A 20,971-nucleotide genomic window follows, 5' to 3' on the forward strand; every position below is an offset into this window, starting at 1 on the left:
TTCTGCCCTAATGGTGAGGGAAGAATGAATGAACTAAATGAAAGAAACCTATTTTTATTCTATTATCTTAACTGCACTGTAGTCATCCCCACTGAAAGCTACATTTCCAAATGTTTCTTCCGGGAAGTAGAGCTCTAGTGGAACTGAACATTAATCAGAGAACCAGAAAGGATCCCAAGCCAGCAGAGTCAAGGAATCACATTTGGTTTCCAGAAGGAAACAATTTCAAACAGTAATAGTTGGGAATCTTACAATTTCTGCTTCTGAAAATATTTTTTAAAATAATGCTTTCTTTTGCATTTACATAGTACAGGGAACTTTTGAAGAGGTGTTAATCTTCAAATAACTTGATTCAAGAGATACTTGAATACTCCGCGTCCTAATAAGAAGAAATAAGATCTGTCCCCTAAGAGGAATGCTGTTCTTCTTAAAAGTGAGCATCTACATTCCTCGAGGCAGAGGCTATTTGTTGCCCAAAGCAGTCCTGTGCCTACCATGAGGCCTGAAAAGGGGGCCACTCACCAAATAACCTGTTGAAAGAGGAACGAACGAATGAACGAACGAACAAGTGGACAAATCTATGAACACGTGTGATGCTAATGCTGTTGGGCTTTTACAAATAAGAACATTCAAAGGTAGGTCTCCACTGTAAGAACTCATAAATATTTACAACTGAGGAGTCTTGCGGAAGACGGGAAAAATTCTGATGTTTAAGAAAAGGTAAAAATAACGCAAGTGCGAACTAAGTAAAGAAGAGGCAGCATATTTTAGGAACCTTGATGAAACCATTTTAGCAAAAGCACACTGCCATCACTGTTCAGAATAATTGTGATATGGCCAAAGTCACTTAATGAGGGGGAAAAAAAAAAGTTCCTTTGAGACTATCAAAAATCTGCTTTCTGGCTCACAGTCCAAAGTCAAACTTTTCGGGGCCGGAGCAAAGAAAAGGACAAAGAGAAACCACCACCATTAGTGCCTGCACCAGAGCTATTTATTAGCGTCACTTTTTCTTTTTTTTTTCTTAAAGATTTCATAACAACTGAAGTATGTACAAAGTCTTACAGCATTTACACACCATAAAAAGTTGCCCGTTAGCTGATGAAGTCTAAGGTAGCGTTGCTGAGAGGTTCAGAGCAGGACCACAGAGCAATGGAGCAGACGGCTACACGTTTCCCTCCCGGCCACCGCACCACAACTGTCAGCTGGTCCACAGCTAACGAACCACCCGCAAGACAGGTTACTGGGGAGAATGGAAATAAGTCGATAGAGACCAAAGGGTGGAAGAGCTACATGGCATGGCATCTTGCTTCCAGAGCTTTCTAGTGCCGTAACACTAGGAGGAGGGTAACATATGCAAGACAACACAATCGCACTGCTCAGATAGGGTTCAGCTGCGAAAGGGATCCCCTTTTACGTGGGAGGCTCTATACCGATAGGGCTGGTGTTCCCATTCGTTCATGTCTTCCCATAGCTCGACCCTGCACAAGCCCCCAGCGCCCCTCTCCCGGGGAAAAAAACCAACAACAGGGGGAGGGAGGGAGAGAGGGAAGAGAGTCAGCATAGAATTAGTTCTTGATCAAAAAACAAACGACTTTTTTTTTTTTTAAAGACATTTAGTATCAGCTTTAGGATGGCCATCGCCATCGAATGATTAATAGTAGAACTTTCGGAATCAAGCCAAATCAGAGCAGTATCAACAAAACCCCCCGACCCCCTCCCCCCAAACTCTTAGCTTTAATCACCTTCATGGTTTCTGATTGTCTTTCCCTGGGGTCAGTGTCACACAGAAGCACCAACATTTACACACTTAAATCGGACACGAAACGTAGCACTGAGGTCCCCAACCATCACTTGAAAGCGAGTGGCGGGGAGAACTCCAATATGCAAGCGACGAACATCAGGCTCACCGCTTTCTTTCTCAGAAAACGTTGGCCCGGTTCTCTTTTAGGTCAGTCACTGTTATCTGTCTGGTGGCGGATCCCACCGATTTTCCCCACTGTTTCGGTCTCACCCGTAGGCAAATTGGCTTTTTATATTTCAAAAAGATTCTACTCTCAACTTAAAAGCCAGTTGATAAGACTTTTAATTAAGACACAATAGCGCGGGATATAAAAACACAAGAACCACATAAATACTGAAGAAGTCGTATACCGTTTTCGTGTAAACAGTTTTGCTTAAGATCGAAGCCCTAATCGGATTCTGGCCCGAAACCCCGGGCCGGTGGCGCCGTGTCGTGTGCGGCCAGGCTCTGCAGCGACGGTGGGCGCGGGGGCCAGGTCAGCCCCCGTGTTGACAGGCATGCAACTTGGAGACATTGCACAACGGGCCACGCAGAGGGAGCGCAGGAGCTCAGGGCACTGGGGGGAGACCTCACAACCTTCACGACTTCGGATGCACGGACAGGGACCCCCCCCCCCGTCCCTCCTCGGCGCGCACGTGCGTCTTACACGTGGGAGACCTTCTGTGACTCTCTAGCCTGTTTGATGCTATACAACCACTTGATGATCCTAGCGTTTCTTTCGATGGCAGAGATGCCGTAGGGCACCCGGTCATTGGCACTGTCATCGTTTCTAAGGTCACTGTTACTGTCCTGAGACTGTTCGCAGTCTGAGCTGATCATGCTGGCGCTGCGGAAGTTGAGGGAGATGATGTCGGAATTGGCCCTGGCAAAGTTTTCCATGCCCAGGTTCTCCAGCTCCTCGGGGTCCAGTCCGCAGTAGTTGAAGAAGCGCTCCACGTCGGCGTCCACGCGGAAGTACCTGTCGCTCAAGTCCGACTTGGACCGCTGCAGCGAGGGCCTGCGGCTGACCCCGCAGGCCGGCTCCGCGGCCTCGGCGGCCTCGGGGGGCTTGGCGGCCGCCGCGCCCGCGCCCGCGCCCGCGCCCACGGCCGCGCCCACGGGTTTGGGCGGCAGGGGCGGGGCGGAGCTGCTGCAGGGCAGGGCGCGGAGCGGCTTGGCGCCGGTCGCCCTGCGCACGTCCGAGGAGCTGTGCGAGACGTGCAGGAGGGCGTCGGCCGCGGGCTCCGGCAGCCGCCTGGCCGCGTGGGAGCCGCCCTCCTGCGGGCTGCCGCGGCCCTGCGTGGGGTACACCTTGAGGGACTCGGCGAACGAGTGCCGGTGCGGGTCGGGCGCGTCGGGCCGGGGCGGCGGCCAGTTGCGCGCGCCGAGCTTGTGCGCCGCGCCCGAGCTGGAGCCCTCGGAGCTGTTGAGGATGTTTCGCAGGATCTCGAGCTTCAGCGTCTCGCGCTGCACGCCGCCCTCGGCCTTGGCGTGGCCGCCCAGCACCCGCAGCGTGGGGCTGCCCAGGGCGCGCTTGGCGGCGGGGCACACGGGGGGCTTGGCCAGCACGGCCGGCTTCACGGGCTCCTGCTTGGCGTTGATGACCTCCTGGCTCTTGACGTACTTGGCCTTGTCCGCCTCCAGCCTCTCCACGGCGCTCAGCCTCTTGGGGTTGGGCTCGGCCTGCCGGCGGAAGTAGTCGGGCCCTTTGTTGAGGATGCGCAGCGGGACGGCCGAGGTGAAGGTGCCCGCGGGGCTGACCGGCTTCACCATGCTACCTGTCTGCAGGGTCTCCGTGGGCATGGCGGGCGGTCTCTCCCCGGCGGCCGTGTTGGATTCCGGTCTGGGCGCCTGCGGGTGCGCTGGGCAGGCACATGTACCCGAAGCACAAAGGGCAGCGGACGGCGCCGGGGGTCGGGGCGTCAGCGGGCGCCGCCGCGGCGCCGCCGCATCCCGGGGCTCGCCCGCTGCCGCCGCCGCCCGCCCGCCCGCGGGGCACCTCCCCCCCTCCCGAAGGCCACGAGCCACGAGCTCCCCGGATCGGCTCCGCCGCCTCCTTTCTTCTCCCCGAAGGATGTGGGAGTCTCCTCCAGGTCTTTGTGTTCCACTGCAGGCAGAGCTGAAACACACAACAACCAACCGCGGGTTAGGATGGGCGAGTGACATCACGGCTGTAGCAACAGAGCCACCCCGCGGCGCCCGCGCCCGCGCCCCCGCCCGCGCCCCGCCCGCGCCCCCGCCCGCGCCCCCGCCCCGCCGGCCCGGCCGCTGCCGCTGCCGCTCCCGCAGCCGGGGCGGGCGCTGGGCGCTGGGGGGGGGCTGTCCCCCGCGTGGGCCCGTGCCGCCGCCTCCCCGCGGCTGGGGTCCGCCCCCCGATCACGCCCGGCTGCCTCCCCTAGCACCAGACCCAGGAAATCCTGCACGAAGGTGCAAACGCGGGCTCGGCCGGGCCGCGCCCCCGGGCTCCCCGGGACTCCCCCATCCCGTGTCGGCTCGGGCCGCCGCGGCGGGGAGCTCCGTCCGTCTCCTTCTCCGGGAAGCACGACTTCCGATTTCTTGCTGCCCAATCTCTCGCCAACATCTGAAACGAGCACTTCTGTGACTCTCCAAAAACTGAGAAATTCGGCAAGAGATGGGACTGGCGGCCAAGATGAAACAACTCCGCAAACGCACGTTTGAGCCCTTCCACTTTTGCCAACCAGTGTGTCTGAGAACGCCTTCTCCCGAAGACCAAGACTAGGCATGGACTTCTTCCCCCTAACTACAAGGTTAGTTTTGAACTAAACAAGAAAACTTAAGAGATACCTCCGGATTAACCTTGTACCTAGATAATTTGATTATAAAAGTGCTCCATAGTTTTTTTTTTTTTTTTTTTTTACACTTAACGAGCAGAAATCAAAAGTTTTCTTTGTGGTGTGTAGTTCCCCAGACCCCCCCCCCCCCCAGGGGAAAAAATCTTAAGACGTCAATCACACCTAAATATGTTACTTTACAGAAAACTGGTTTAATAGTTAATTATTCATGGCCTTACTAGCCATGGCTTTCTGAACAATTTGACCACCCCCTCCCTCAACCAAAACCAGTCTAAGGGAAACATTTATGGATCCTCCTAGTATAAATTTATAGGCTGTCTTTCTACTTAGTGCATAATAATAATATGTAGCATTTTTCTAAGAGTGACTCCTCTGCCTATTACTGCCGATGGAGAACATTTGTGAACTTGTGAACACATCAGCATCCCAGAGGGTAACTGGTTACAGACCTTTTCAGCATCTTTGGTTAGAATTAGGAATATTAAGGGTAATATTTTCAACCAACATCAAATAACTAATTTACAAAATAAATATAGTGGCTTTACTATAAAATCATCTGCTCTCATGGTAAGAAAATGGAGAGTCTATTAATAACAAGCTTGGAGGTGGGGGAAAGGAAGCCTGATAGTTCTCCCTTAACATCTTTTAAAACTTAATCTCCAAATACACCCATCACCATGTTTTGCTAAGAGACAATTCCGGTAATCTGCAAAAGGATTTGTTCTAATAAAAATATTTTCCTATGTGAGCCTTGAGAAAGCCCAAGGCAATTCCTACATAATGACTTCCTTTAATTGTGCAGCTCATACTTATGATACTTCAATTTAGTTGAAAAAGCCACCCCCCCCCCCATGAAGATTAAGCGAGATCGTTTCTTTGAACAAATTTTGAATGAGATGCCGGAGGGGAGCAGCAATTTCTCTGCGGAACCTTCTGCATTTCTTCAGCCACCACCCGGGGCCCACCTGACCGGGAAGGTGAAATGGGGTCCCCCCTTCACTGAGGAGCTCAGAGCCAGAGCAGGTGGCAGAGCCTGGGCTCAGAGGCAACCCCACTGGATCACATCCACAGTGCTGGAGAGAGGGTTGCCCTCCCCAGGAAGGGCCACGTTTTGGATGAGCTTCCCCAGACCCCTTCTCCCTCTAAATCATGTGGTTCTGAGGAGCTAAGAATGAGTGGACTTTTTCCAATGTCAAAATGGTACATGGGACTATTGGCACGTGACTGCACACAGGTTCCTGCATTTACTCTTCTTCGGAAAACATTTCCTGAATGATGAGTTGTCCTTCATATAAGGTGAACTGGCACTGATGCCCACGGTGGCCTGTATGACTGTCTTCCCTTCCAATTCCATCCTGCTAGGACCAGAAGTCCAAGAATCCCCCACCACTGACACAACTTCCCAGCATGCCCTGTCTGTTAAGATGGGCTCTGAGACTATCGGAACACTTAATAAAAATCGTTCCTCTCAACCCACAGGATTGATGGACACTAGTCTTTTTACCAGGCAGGTGCATGTGTCAGGAAGCTGACAGTCCTGCTTTCACGCTGTTTGCCTTCTTCATGGAAAAAAGGGCGTGAAAATGGGTAAACAGAGGCAGATGCCCCCAGGAGGGCTCCTGCAGGAACTCCCAACCGCTCCAAGCCATCTAACCTTAGGGAGCAGTTTCTAGAACAAAACCAGTATGAAAGGATTATGTTGGAAAGGTAGTGACTGTAACCACTTTCCACTTCATTTCCTTTTCGTTCCGCTCCTTCCCTCTCTCTTTTGTCTGTCATTCCCAATTTCCCTAATAATTTTCAGCACACTTATATTTACAGATGACTGTGTTCAGAGTTTAAAAGTTTTAATCTGGACCCTTTGGAGAAGGACAAGAAAAATCATCTTCCTGGAAGAATGGAAAGCGTAAGACAATGCTAAAGAGGAACAAGTTGGGTGCCAGAGGATCTGTTTTAGCCAGCAAACTACCTACTTCAAAAATAATGAAGGTGGCTTAGGCTGCTTCTTTTTCTAATGCTTGTATCATCTCTAACTTCTCGTTTTTTTTGTTTTTTATTTTTTCAATGCTTACACGGTGCTGCTGGGACAGAGCTGTATATTCCCAGAGTTCCGGAGTATACACTTTGTTACGATGTAGACCAAGTACGTTTGAAAAGGCTGGTCAAAGGGTAGATGACACACCTGGCTGGATACCTGGGGCTACATCTTGACGCCATTAATGTGACAGCCAGGAACTATGCTCAGGGAGCACTGTGGCACATGGTCTCCCCCTATCCCCGGCCCCCCACCCCATCACTGTTGCAGCCCTTTCACCAGCCTCTGACACCCCCCCAGGTGCGGCTAAGGCTCTGATGAGAACAGGCCAGGAGAGGCTTGTGTTTCCTCATCTTCTTCCAGGGAAGCAGAATTAGATCTCAGCTGCATAGGATTCATAAACAACAGTAATTATACAGTCCTGCTTGATCCCTAAGAAGGGGGAACATAAGCTGGAAAGAGGGAGAAACTTTCACTCACAAACTATCTGGCTACATTCTACCCCATTTAATATCCATTTGAAAATTTCATAGACTAATAAAACGAACTGGAGAATGAAGCTTGGTGAACTGAGGTACAAAATGGTACCTCCACTGAATCAGGGCCCGCCACGAACTCCACAGCAATCTGGCTTAGGGTGACGGGGGGGCAGAGCCCCGCCAGCTCCTTTCCGATGGTGAAGTGGGGCTCCAGGGGTCACGGTTACCTGTGCAGGAGTCCTGCTCCGGGTGGGGAGGCTGAAGGGGCCCAGTGGCCAGGGACAGTGGGGGCCACAGACAGTGACTCCCACTCACACTAGCAGTTTCTCAAACCTGAATGTGCCTGAGCATCCCTGGGGATGTCCTTGAAAGGCAGGGTCTTGAAGTGGATTTGGGGTGGGGCCTGGGCTTCTGGGTATCTCGAAGATCCCAGGTGACGCCCAGGAAGCTGGTCCAGCCCTTGAGTGGCCAGGGGAAGGGGACAACAGCCCCCTGCTGTACTGATGAGCATCAGGTTAGAACCGAAACGCCTCTGGCACCGGAGAAAACAAGGCAAGCTTTCTTGCCTCTTAAATGAATTCAAGTCTGGGGCTTTGGGGACATAGCAACTAGAGAGTTCAAAACTTTAAAAACCAAAGTGGCCTGAATCTTTCCAACTCCAAACTTGCCAGCTGCTCACAGGGGCTGCTAGGTAACATGTAATGTTGGGAAGACCCAGCGCTCTAGGACCAGGAGCATTTGCAACCCTGAAGGCCGTCAGAGAGAGAAAATGAGCCTCAAAGCATATACTTTATATGAAAAATACTTAAAGGCAAAGTTCCTGGAATCTAGGCACCAGGCACAAGGCGCCTCAAATGCTTCTGCAGTCAGGCTGATCACGGGTGACAGTGGCCTTCCGAAGGGACCCCCAGCTTAGGGTTGCCATAGGGACTGCCGCTCACCGTGGAAGTGGCAAACCCAGATGTCTGCAGAAACTCTCCTGATTTTAAGATTCATTTATGAAACACTGTGGGCCGAGTGCTTCTGGTAAGTAAAAAGCAAGAGCTAGTTGATGCTTAATTGGCCATTAAATCTTAAATAGGAAGAAAGCACTGCAGTTAGAGTGGGGACCCTGGGATTGAACAGAGTCCCAGATCCACCCACAGAAGTTTCTTAAGTATGTGAAGACTGGCCATTTCCCACGTGTGTCACGACACAGAAATGGTGGTAATGTCGCTGTCCACTGGGAGTCTAATTCAACTTCCAATCATCAAACCTCTCCGCGTCGTGACCTTGTCTGTGACAATCGAATGTGTTGAATTTGGTGAGCTTGAACACGTCTTCAGGTCAAACGTTCTTGGCGGCAAATGACAAAAAAAAGCAGCTGACCTTTGAGGTTAAGAAGGGTTCTTGAAAAAAAAGATCTAATTTCCTAATATGTCTGCTCACAGAACACTGACGATATGTATAAAGTTGTGCCGTGTTGCTTTCTGATTTTTTTTTTCTTTGTAATACTATTTGTGCCACTGCTTTGAACTTGCTGGGAGGGTCACTCTCGCAGCTCTATTTTTGAATCCCACTTAAGGACAGAGAAACATCCTCGTCAATGAAGTAAAATTCCAGAGTTTCACTGACAATGTTAACTTTGGAATTCTTTACAAATGTAAGAGAAATGCCGTCACAATATATGAGTGCTCACTGAATGATGGGCTGTGGTCAGTTAGTACTTGTTGATGGAGCAATTAAGTGTCAGGTGTAAAGAAACAGAAAGTCATGACAATTTAGAAAAAAAGATCCAGCATGCATATGACAAGTATGAGCTGAATAATGCTGGTGACAAATGTGGCAGGACTGTCCCAAAGGTGTCCTTCCCTACAAACCACTTCTCAGAAGTCAGATGAAGGGCGGTGAGGATCTGGAGTAAAGGCACGGGAGGCGGAGGCATCCACTCTCAAAGAGGCTGTCTACTGAGTTCATGGTACATTCCAGAAACTTCAAAGACAGCCAGTAGCTGGTGTGGAGTGCTAGGGGGACAGGGATCAGAGACCCACCAGTGGAGGTGGTGGGGGTAGAGGCAGAGTACAGGGAGCACGCTGGAGGGGAGTGAAGCATCAGTGACAGGGTCAGATCTGTATTTTTAAGAAATCCCCCTGGTGGCAGAGCATGGGTGGCAGGAGAGGGGAGCCAGAGGGACTGCAGAGAGGCCAGTCAGTACTGTAGGGGAGGGAGACTGTGGCCGGGCTCAGAGCAGCTGCCTTTGGGTCTGGATCCTGCCTCAGCCCCGTAAAGTCTGAGTAACCTTGGGCAGGTTACTATCCTTTTCTGCCTCAAATTTTCCATCCCCAAAATGGGATGATGATAGTTCCCACCTCTTTACGGGATTGGAGAAGGCTGAATATGGGCACAGACGCTTTTCATTCACTAAACAATGATGAGGACGGTGTCTCTGGGGATGGAGAGAAGTGTGAACAATTTCAAGAGATGCTGGTGAGGTGCCACACTTGGGAGATGGACGGGGTGTGGAAGGCGAGGGGGTGTGCTGAGGCCGACTCTGGGCTTCCAGTCTGACTACCGAGGAGCGGTTTGTGGCGAGCTACACACTCTCCTTTGTCCTCTGCATGTCAGGCCTGAGCCAAACCCATCGATGGCAGCTCCTCCAGACCAGCTGTGTGCTCGCACGCATCTGCCCGTACCTCTGCCTCTGATGTTTTTTGAAGCAGCAGGGCCTCACAAAATTTGTCACCTTCATACACACTGCACCAAGTGAACAATCCCGTGGTTATCACAAAAAAATTCCATTTAGAAGCAAAATGTATTCATAAATGATGTTTAGTTCTGTGGGCTAAAGGAAGCAATGCCATTCCACTTGGAAGACACTCATTTATCCATTTTAGCTAATATGCCATGTTTTCATATTTCCCTTCCGAGCGCATACTCATTTGTACTCGTTTCTTTTAATGCTGCAGAGTAACTTGCAAACAAGGCAAAAGCAAAGGAGTGAAATGAGAAAAGTAAATGGGGAAGTCACCAAAAAGAAAAAAAAAACAAAAAAACACCCACAAAAACAAAAACAAACAAACCCAGGCAGAATTCTCACAGTACTGACTGAACAGAAACTAAGAAACCAGAGGGCCAACCATCTGGAAGCATTAAGTCAAAACCACTGCCCTTGCAGGGGCTGTACTTTCTCAATTACTGGATGACGTGCCTCGTGCTTTCTTATCGTCCCGTGAATCCCGCTCATCTGTAACTCTGACGACTGAATCTTCTTCCCTTTTGTGACCTCGGAGTTGCTGTCAGCATCAGCTCCCGGGCTGCAAGTGACACAATCTTCTGGCCGGCCACAGGATCACTCTGTGTATTCTTGGAAGCCAGGGGCTTTTCCTACTAACATTTCGACTTTTGATTCTGGTAGCCTCGTCGTTTTTGCAGTTTAGTTTTTCAGTGGGCTACAGGAGGTCTTCGGATTTGCCCTAGGTTTCCATTGCTTTGTTTTAATTTTCCACACGTTGGGCAAACCACCTCCCCACGTCTCAGCACTGTCCCCTGCCACGTGCATCCTCCACATCTGCGGGACAGAGACGGATGTTGCAGTGAGCGCGCAGAGGCGGGAGAGGCCAACTCTCAGCTTCTGATGACTTCACAGATACGGACGCAGAAGGGAGTCGGTCTCGCTGGCTCCCCTACAATGTGCTGGGGCACGACGCCTGGGCCTGCCTTCCGATACACGTGCGAGAATTATTCTCCCGGTGGAGGAGGCACTGCGCTATGGAAACATCCTCCAGGTGGCACCGTGAGCTGAGCAAGGCTGGAGGGAAGAGCGGAGGGGTGCAAACCGGCACCCACGGTGTTTCCTCATGTCAGGTGGCAAACGAAGGCGGAAGGGGAGACAACTTTGCTTTAGGAGAGCAGGAGCAAGGGCAGGCTCCAGCTCTCTGCTGTTGATGTGATGGAGGGCAGCGGCTCCGTATGCTTACCCTGGTCTCAAACAGGGAGAGGAAGCTGTGTTTCCATGAGTACAGGCGTGGGAGTTTCCTAGGTCCACATACGTACTTGGGAAAAGGTGGTCTGAGGTTATGGTAAAGGAATTCCCCCAGAGATTCACCCCCAAAAAAGCCAGCGGCCCTGCACCGAGGGGAAGGCTGTGAGCCCCCCTTAGCAGTGGGAGGGATGTGGCTGTCCCCGGGAAGCCCCAAAGAGCCCGCTCTGAAAGCCCCCAGGTCACCAGATCCCAGGTGTCAAGAGCCAAGGAGGGGAGCCTTGTGGCTTTCCCCTTTGCACCCTGCCTGCCCTGCATATTCGCACAGTGTCCCAGGACCTACTGGGAGAGGTCAGATGTGACACCTAATCACAAGTGGGAAAGGAGCTGGAGCAAGAAGGAGGGGGGGAAAGCCCACCCTGTTTATTTCATCCCCTTTGCCCAGCAGATTTTCCTCCTCCCCTTCCAAGCCCACACGGGCCTGAGCTGGAAGAGGGAGAAGCTAATTTCAACTGGAGGAGAGGCTGGAGTTTTCGTCCTGACAAATGCTGGACTGGGCTCTTTCATCCTGCAACTGATCTGAGAACTTTCAATTATTCAAGATGAACTGAAGAGGCTACAGGTCCCATCTGAGATTTCATCCCAGGGGTGGAAAGGAGAACTCGGCAGGGTGACCTCTCAGGGCACAGAGTGGGGGTGGGGGTGGGGGAGAGTAACCCACTTCCTGTTTACCCATCATGAATCCTGGGCAGAAAACAAAAAAGGGTTCTACAGGAGAGTATCCTTCAGGTGGCCTTTTGGCCTTTGGATTCCTGCCCCTCTTTGGTTCAGAGCCCAGGTCCTAGGGTCAAGGTCAACTGTGCTTCCTCCACAGCCTGGCCACTTCCCAGGGTCACAGATTACCTGTAAGTTTTACTCAAGCTCAGGGAACCTCAGTTTCCTCATTTATGGATAATGATTCCTATACTTCCTAGGGCTGATGTGGGAATTCCGGGAGGTAATACACTGCAAGTGCTCAGCGTGGAATTCGGCACCACGTTTGCTCAGTAAATGTGAGCAGTTATTAAATTTCGTCCCCAGTGTCCACAACTTGGCACTGATAATCACGGTCATTAGATTTCAGGCTTTACGGTGACTGAATGATCTTTTGTCTTAAAATGATTCCATTACTCTGGAGCGACAGTGTGTGTGCGCGTGCTATTTCTGTCAAAGTGGATGGACTATGCCGTTTCTGTCTGAAAGGTCATTCGCATGACCCCATTTTTATTTGAGTTACAGAGAAAATATGTGGTTTCGCATTTCAAAGCAAACAGTTATGAGTGAACCAGGCTAGAGTAAATAATAAAGCCATTATTAAAAATGAAATCAAACCTAAAATTGGTAGGAGAAAAATAGCAGGTCAAATCTCAATCCATGATGGATTCTTCAATGTCATTCTCCAAGGTCATTTAGAAAATGTATTCATATGCTTCATTTTCATTTCGAAGGCAATCCATTATAAGAAATCTTATGGGTTTCTTTTAAAATGCCTTTCTCCTATCTAAGACAAAGAAAAGAAAACAGAACGGTGCATCAGCGGGGGAAAAAAAAAATCACATTTCTGGTTCAACATTCTTCCTTGGCCAAAGGTAAAGAAAATGTTGCTACAAGAGGGCCACTAACTTGTTCCAGTGTGGGGGAGACCTGCCCTTTCACCTGAGATTATAGAAATCAATCTATAGGTGTAGCGTGTAGCTGGCGCCAAAAATCACTGGCCAGTAAAATGGCTTGCTTAATGAAAATAACTACAAGTAATTAAAAAGCAGAGCTACTGGAATTCCTAATGAAAACCCAATAGGACTGCCTGCCTTCTCCAAACAAACATATCGTGATCCCAATTTCGAAAGCTTTTATCCTCTCCTAGAGAGTTTTATGTGGCTTTATGCTCAGCTGTGAGAATGTGGGAGGCCATGGCCAAATTCCAAGTGAATGTTGAGTTCGAGAGACCACTGTCCTTTTCTACAGACTAGTACACTCAAATCACAGGCTTTAGAAGACTCACTAGTTACCGTGGGTCTCACTGTTAGCTGGATTCCCTAGTTAGGCAGACCAGGAGCCCAAGGATCTTGCAGGGCTCAACGATCTCACAGATTATGAACTCTTAACAGCAACGTGTGTTGTTCAGGAAGATACTGCTAAGAGTGCCACCTCATCCATCCTCACGATTACTCCCTCAGGGCTGTTTGATCCCCCCTGGCATGGAGGCTAAGTACTTGTGAATGGCCTCTGAGAGCCCTGACCAGAATTATCCACCACTGTGCAGATCTGGGGGCCCTGTACCCAGCTCTTCCCCCAACATCAATTTTAAGCATTTGCACTATGCGAATTGCCTTGTCCTTTAGCTGTGTCAACTTGTATTCTACAGCAACGGTGGCACATACGTACAGTAACAAAGATTAAGGATGGCAATTCAGACCGAACCTTTGTTTCCGAAAATATTTTTCATTTCTAGGGATCAGCCTTTGGGGCAAAGGATATTTGCTCTCAAATACACATGAAAGTGTGTTAAGTTAAAATCATGAAACATTTTTCAACTTGAAGGGAGAGAAAGCAAAGCATCATCTTTTTGGGCAGTGGACAAAGTGCACTGTAAATGGATTAGGTAAATTCCTATGTATTATGTTTAAAACTTAACCTGCTAACGATGACTATTTCTTAGTAAGCACATAGGATGTTCCCAGGACTGTTCTAATGCATCTTGCAGGTTTTTAAATTCAATCCTGCCAATGTCTCTAAAGCAAGTGTTATATGTCCCCATGTTATGTCCCCAGATGAAGAAACTGATGTCCGGATGGTGAAAGCTAAGTAAGATACTCAGCTACTGAGCAGGTGAATGATCCACACCCAAGTCTGTATAGTACACCTTGGCCCACCTCACAAGGTCCCACTGTCACTGCTCTTAAAAAAGATATGTATGATGCATTTTAAATGTCTTATGTTTAAGTAATATGGCTAAGGAACTCACACTAATTATATTTTAGTTCCTAAAATCTACTCTTTTGGCTATTTACTGTTTAGCAAATAGGTATTTACTACTTACTGTTTACCTTCCTAACTTTTGTTAAATCAAATAACCATGCTATTTGCTAACAGCTTAAATGCACAAGCAGAGAAAGTAAAGTGTTTATAAATTGGGTTCCATTCATTAATTTTCTTGATACCACTGACTGCAGATCTGTCAAAGTTAACTGAACTTTGATGAAAATCATGAGAACCATATTAAAAAGAACAACAAAAGCAAGGTAAGACTGCAATTTCATACTCTTCTTACTACACAGCACTGGGGAGCAGGAATCACACACATTTTATTGCTATTTCTAGAAAAGCTGCCAGCCACGCACATAGTAGGCTGATGTAAAATGCTAAATACCCAGGAGAAGATCTAGCACAACATTTTATATTGTAAAAACTCAAAGAAGATGTTAGATGAAAAGCTTGGGAAGTAAAACTTGGACTAAATTGTTGAGAATTCTGAAACACTCAAAGTACCTCCTTTTGATTGGAGGGTACGGGGCAAGAGCACACAAATGCACAGAAACTGTTCATTTACAACCTTCTGATCAGATTAGCACTGAATTCTGCTTAGAGCACAAATATGGCCCAAAGGGAAATAAGTACAAGGTAGAATTTTAAAGTATACCAACTAAGTTCACTTAAAGCAAACCAACACATACTGTTGCTCTCATTTGCCAAGGAGCACCCAGAATTACTTTCTATTTCTTGAATCACTCTTAGTATGGCAGCTGTTAGAACAACTAGTTCTTTGCCTCAAGTGTACTCAGAAACGACAACCGTATTTGTTCATTTTTAAGGGTTCAGGGTGAAATGTGGCACAACTAATAATTCTCAAAGTAAGATATGTAAGTAGATAGACGTCTAGTTTTGCAGCACGTATTTTAATTGTTAGCACGTAACGCATCTTACACCAATCATTTTCAAACCTAGAATGGCACAAAGGAAGGCTTCACCACAATTTGCACTTGAAATATTATTTTTGGGTCCAGGTAACAAGGAACTCAGGAATGACTAGTAAGTTCATTTGACATGCCCAGGCCCATTCCAGCTCTTGCTTCTGAGCTCCCAGCAACTACAGCAGCAGGCAGAAGGCCAAACTGTTGGCTCTGGTAGGCAGTTCAGTCGAGATGTGTCTGGAGGCAGGCTGCCATTAGGAGGGAGGGGGAGATACTGGTGACCAGGATACATCTGGGTGTGTGGCCACAGCCCTCTCCCACCTGGCCATCCTCACCTACTGCCAGGATCCCCTCTTCCTGGCCACACTCTCTGATGCCCGCTTCCATAGTCTTCCCCCTGCCCTGGAACCCCCCAGCCCTCCTTGCCACCCTCTCCTCTCCCACCACACACACCTGAGGACAGGCTGCCTGACTCTCATCCACCCTGCACCACACTTCACACAGGTGACAACAGAGTTCAGAATCTCTTGCAGGGACCCTGTCTCACATGTGTCCAGTTCAGGATGTGACTCCGCCTCAGTGTAAAAGAACAAAAGCTAAAACTATCAAAAAGGCTTTGCTTCCTTCCCCATCTCCCTGCTCCTGCTGCCAAAACAAACAAAACAAACCACAGCTGCTCGCTTAAGGCGCTCTCTAAGGATTACAATAATGCAAATCTATAGTAAAAGTAATCTGATAAAAACCTAAAGAACTACAGACACTGCTGGATGGACAAAACGCATCTTCCATGAGCTCTGAACACTCTGCCTTAAAAATATACTCGCATACAATGAACTTTTTTTTACTCCCTTCCTTCATGCTTTCACTTTATTTTTTTTTTAAAGGTTTTTAATATTTTTTTTTTAATTTTTTTTTTATTATTTATTTATGATAGTCACAGAGAGAGAGAGAGAGAGAGAGAGGCAGAGACACAGGCAGAGGGAGAAGCAGGCTCCGTGCACCGGGAGCCCGATGTGGGACTCGATCCCGGGTCTCCAGGATCGCGCCCTGGGCCAAAGGCAGGCGCCAAACCGCTGCGCCACCCAGGGATCCCATGCTTTCACTTTAAAATGATGCTACCTGCCTCCATCCTGATTAATTTTAAGCTTCTCACTCCTGTTTACAAAAGAAAACTGACTCGTTCAAAGTGGTAAAAGGGGGGAGGCTTTTTGAAATAGGTTTTTTTTCCTCAGTCCCTAGCATTTTTTGGTTCATTTAGTAAGAAACGGGAGTTTTCCATTATTTTTTAACAAGAATTATTTTGCTTGTGCCAAAACGTGGTGGCTGTTTTCTTTCGTGCTTCATGATCTCTCAAGTTTTTGATCTGCGGCATAGTCACTAAGTCTAAAAAGAGAAATAGAGCAGCAACCATTTGTGTGTGTGTGGTGGTGTGGTGGTGGTGGTGGGGAGGACTCCCTTTCCTCTGCCAGACCTCAGGCCAGATGGGATGGATGCCTTATATTTGTCAGCCTTGCCCAACAGGTATCATCTGTCCTAGTTAGCAGATGGGGAAACTGAGGCTTAGAAAGTTTAAGGGACTTGCCTGAAGCTGGTCAGTTGGAAGAAGCTTGTTATCAACCTGAGGTCTGTCTGTATTCTAAGCTTGTGCCCTTGCACTGCTCTGAACAGTCATGGAAACATCTGTCCCTGTGAGGAGTGAAGAGGGGCTGGATCTGGACATGAGCCAGAAAGGAAGGGAGGCAAAAGAACAGAGCAGGCTCCCAAGTCACCACCCCCAACCATATGATGCCAGGCCTCAGGCTGCTTTCATAACAAAACCTCCTTCCTGCTGTGGTAGCAGAATCTGTCGGGGGAAACTGCAGTTAGCAGTGTTGGTTGTGCTAGAGGATAACACAGTAAGGGGGAATAAGAGACAGGAAGATGTTCTTAAAACTTTGTGAGAAGGCATTCATAAAATACAAAAGATAGGCCCAATAAATCCAATTTGTGTCAGTGACAATAAAAACTCGTTTTGGTAAGACTCTCTAAAGGGATCTCAAAATTTCACTTCACTCTCCTTAGTGGAAAATGATGATACCAATATCTTGCTAAGGAAATCAGACTTCTTAACAACAGAGAAAAAAATAATTTAGCCACCACCTGATGAGATAAACACCAAACTCTGTCTTGATGAAGCCTGAGCCCATCTCTGGGCTTGCCCATAAAAGGGCACGAATCCTTCAGACCAAAGAGACTCACTCGATAGGACAAAGACAGCGTTCTATAACCTCCCTGCTCTCAAGGGAGCAGACCCTTAAGGGGACATGTTTAAGCAAGTTTATATACACAGAAGTTCTAGAATGCAGGAAGCACCAGCAGCATCCTGGTTCATTCAGTAAATGTTTACTGAGCATCTACTATACGCCAGGCAATGAGCAAAACGAACAGCATATATGGAGCTCACCGGTGTGGCAATAAGCTAGAGAAATAAAGAAAGTACACAGTCTGGTTAGGTATAGTTGCTGAAAATTAGAGGAGAGCAAAGATGTTGAAAGGTGGAAATTACCCGCTGACTTTAGTCAAAAGAGTGTGGTAAAGTGTCTACTGGGGAGAGAAATGGAATGGTGTTGGTGGCTTGTTTCAGGAGCTTTGAGAGGAGGTGACAGCTGGAGGATGAGCAGGATAGAGAGAGGGGGTTTTTTCTTTAAGACACTAGCAATGACAGCACGTGTGTATATTGACAATATGATCCAGTAGATGCAGGAGAGAGACATCACACAAAAGTGCTGAGAACAAGCGAATAACCACGAGAACCCCAAACTTTAACACAGGTGGTGAGTGATGGCTTCGAGGGGCCAGAAGGCCGTATGGGACGTCTTGTCAGTGGCCTGGGACCCTGGAGGAGACCGTTCTAAATGGTAAGGGCTCTCAAAGAGCGCCAGGGGGGCACGCTGCGAGATGCACAGGAAACCAGGGATGCTGCCGAGGGGCTGTTACTGGACCCCAGCGAGTCAGCAGCTCCCCTCCAGCACAGATTACAAACCGCCACCGAGGAAGAGTGACAGGAAGCGACAACTCTCCATTTGCCGCTCCTTCGGCCAAAAGCAGATCATCTGCTCAATCACAATTCCATCTCCTAACCGACAGAGGAAGAACATACTGCTGCCGTGAGTTTGGAGTTTACCAGTGGGAAATCAGAGACCCCAGGGAGAAAGAGCTCGGAACCTACAGAGTATATAGTAACTAAGGCAGGAATTCAATCATCCGACAAATAGCGACTGAGTGTCTACCACGCGCCAGCCGCTGCCGCAGGTGCCCGGTGCCCGAGATGCCGGCGCTGAGTGTGGCGTTCACAGCATCCCAGCGAGCGGACTGCACAATTCAGAGTAAAGTGAGATCTGATGTCTGCATCTTAAGGAAGAATAGCCGGGGAGCAGAGCCAAAGACCGAAAGGGAGGGAATACTAGTAACCCATTCCAGCGGCGAGTGAGGCGAAGACGTCAGAGAGGCCCAAATGCACTGAGGAAAGAAGGTGCCCAGACCGGGCATGTGTGATCCCGGAGGCCAGCGCCCATGAGGAGACAGGGCTCACGCGGCTGCGTCCTCCATGGTTCTGGGGTTCCCACCCCAGCTCCACCCTCTGCCACCGCATCTCCCTGGTCTTCTTGTTCCTTACCTGTGCCATGCAGATGGCCCTAGGATCTACCTCAGCGCAAGGGGCAATACGTGTTAGCCACTGCTCTTTTTAATGAGCTGCAGAAATATTACCACGGAACATCAGACACTGCAGAGGCAATTTGCACATTGATTGAAGAGTTTTTGAACAATTAAAACTAGCCCGAACTAGAACTAACTCCTTTGTAAAGAGTGAGGTCTTTCTCCCAGGAAGGGTTTGTGCAGACAAAGGCTTACCATCTGTCTAAGAAATTACAGAGGGGGTTCCTGCCCTGGGAGAGAGGGTATGACAGGTGCATGTCCAGTGCCTTCCCAATAGGTCTGTTTCTCTGAAATGTCCTCATTGCCCAGATTTAATATGCCATGCTCAAAGGAAGAAGACAGGAACAGGAGGACAGAGAAAACGCAAAGACATAACATGAAGTTAGCAGAAACATTTAAAGATAAATTGTCCTAAGTTATTAAGGGCTGAGAGAATAACTGAATACACTGTCAAGAAAGTGGCAAGAACATTTTGGGGGGCTGGTAGAGGGAAAGTGAGAGAGAAAACTCTCTCAATTAGACTCCTTGCTGAGTGTAGAGCCTGACATGGAGCTGGATCTCACAACCAAGATCATGATCTGAGCTGAAATCAAGAGTCAGACAACCTCAGTAACCGACTGAGGAACCCAGGTGCCCCAAGACAGTGGCAAGAGTATTTCTGATAAGCACTTTAAATCCTCCAGGGAATAGTAAAGAAAAGGAAGGTATGTATGGATGAAGAGGGCTGGATGAATGAGAGGGGAAGGAAGAGGGGGCAGGACATCTTGTCAATCATGGCCATGGAGACCCACCTGTGCTTTGCAAGCAGACCACTTTTCTTCCCATACTGTTCTAGTAGTTCTGGATCTGCACCATAGTTGATCTCTTACGTTTTTTTATGCCTCTGAAATTCTCATACTTCTTACACAGTGTGTTTCCATATACAGGCTGTATATGGTATTATATATGTTAAGCAGTGCACAGGCCCTGAAGATGCCCCATGAGTTTATGGACTGACCAAGTTAATAACCATGGAGGAGCCATGTATTGGGTTCAGAAATGATTACAGGGGCAAGGAAGGCATGGTTGATACCTGGAGGTCAGAAATAGCCTCTACTGTGATCAAGAGCTGGGTGGCTAACAATGATGTACCGCGCTAACAGAGCGTTACATTTGCATATGATGTGTCAGCTTATTTTTGATATCATGTCATCCCAAATTCTTTAGAAAACATTTATCAAAAAAAAAAAGAAAAAAAAAAAAGAAAGAAAGAAAACATTTATCCACAACTGCAGTTTAGAAATGGAGCCATTAAATCCCGTAGTCAGGACTTGGTACACATGCAACAGGAGGCCACTGGCTCTGAACTGAGAGATATCACTAGGAAATCCACTGGACGCAATGCCCACGTCTCCTAAATGAACATTTTGATTCATGTAATTTCCCCCTCCATTAGCTTAGAGGGAATCTAACTCTTCTGTGATATTCTTTATCGATTTCTAGAGGGAGGGCACTGAATATTTCTCTTTTGTTTAATAGCTTTAAAGATAGATGGAGGCTTTTAAGCGTTCACCTCTTTTACTTACTAAGTCTCTGGATCTCTCCAATTGTTTCTGGAGCACAAGTTGGTTAGAGCTTTCTTACAAGTATACAAGTATATCTAGGAAAATATTTCAATAAATGAAGCCAAATATATATATATATAAATAAAGACAAAATGACTCCTTTTATGAAGCTACAATTGACCATTAAATTGAATTTATCTTAGGGAGAAACAGGAGACAGGAAACTATCTAAAAAAAGCTATTGTCTATCTCAGAAGAAAATATCTCAGTAATCCATTTCCAGTCTTTGGACAAAGAGCTACTCAATATTCAACTTCTCATTTTTCAATGTCAGCTTTTTCAAATATTATGATAAATACTATAAAGTGACCTACTTCCCCTGACACCCATGAAAAGTAATGTGTCATTCCAAAATCCATTTCTTCCAATTGCAGGGCAAAAGACAACACTTCTGTAAGTCATCCTTCTCTGATAGATGGGAAAGGTTCTTTTAGAGGAGTCGCCCCACCCTCCCAAAAAAAGTCATCCTGAAAAGTATCTATTAAATGTTGCCCTATAGCTGGACAATTTAATTTTATCCTTGGGTCTAGTTCTCTAGCTAGAACTGGAATGCTATGGTACACTGGGAATATTCAAAATATAGCCTTTCGGTGTGTGGGGGTGTGTGCCTGGGTGGCTCAGTCAGTTAAGCATCAGGACTCTTGATTTCAGCTCGG

The 20,971-nt window shown here is 48.0% G+C and overlaps 1 protein-coding gene across 8 annotated transcripts in view; it reads right to left on the reverse strand.

Annotated features, from left to right (window-relative positions):
* Positions 1-878: 878 nt before the first annotated feature.
* FAM110B (family with sequence similarity 110 member B) overlaps positions 879-20,971 on the reverse strand; it is a 145,171-nt gene continuing 125,078 nt past the window's right edge. For 6 of the 8 annotated variants that reach the window (XM_055318460.1, XM_055318459.1, XM_055318454.1 and 3 more), the window contains one exon: positions 879-3,899. In XM_055318460.1, coding sequence (XP_055174435.1) covers positions 2,444-3,583 — 1,140 coding nt within the window. In that variant the 5' untranslated portion in view covers positions 3,584-3,899 and the 3' untranslated portion in view covers positions 879-2,443. Of the gene's footprint in view, positions 3,900-4,187; positions 4,229-12,436; positions 12,606-20,971 lie in introns of those variants that run through there. The other 2 variants (XM_055318457.1, XM_055318461.1) reach the window with 2 other exon arrangements.

The sequence above is a fragment of the Nyctereutes procyonoides genome, unplaced genomic scaffold (assembly GCF_905146905.1).
Source record: "Nyctereutes procyonoides isolate TBG_1078 unplaced genomic scaffold, NYPRO_anot_genome, whole genome shotgun sequence".
Taxonomy (NCBI): Eukaryota; Metazoa; Chordata; class Mammalia; order Carnivora; family Canidae; genus Nyctereutes; species Nyctereutes procyonoides.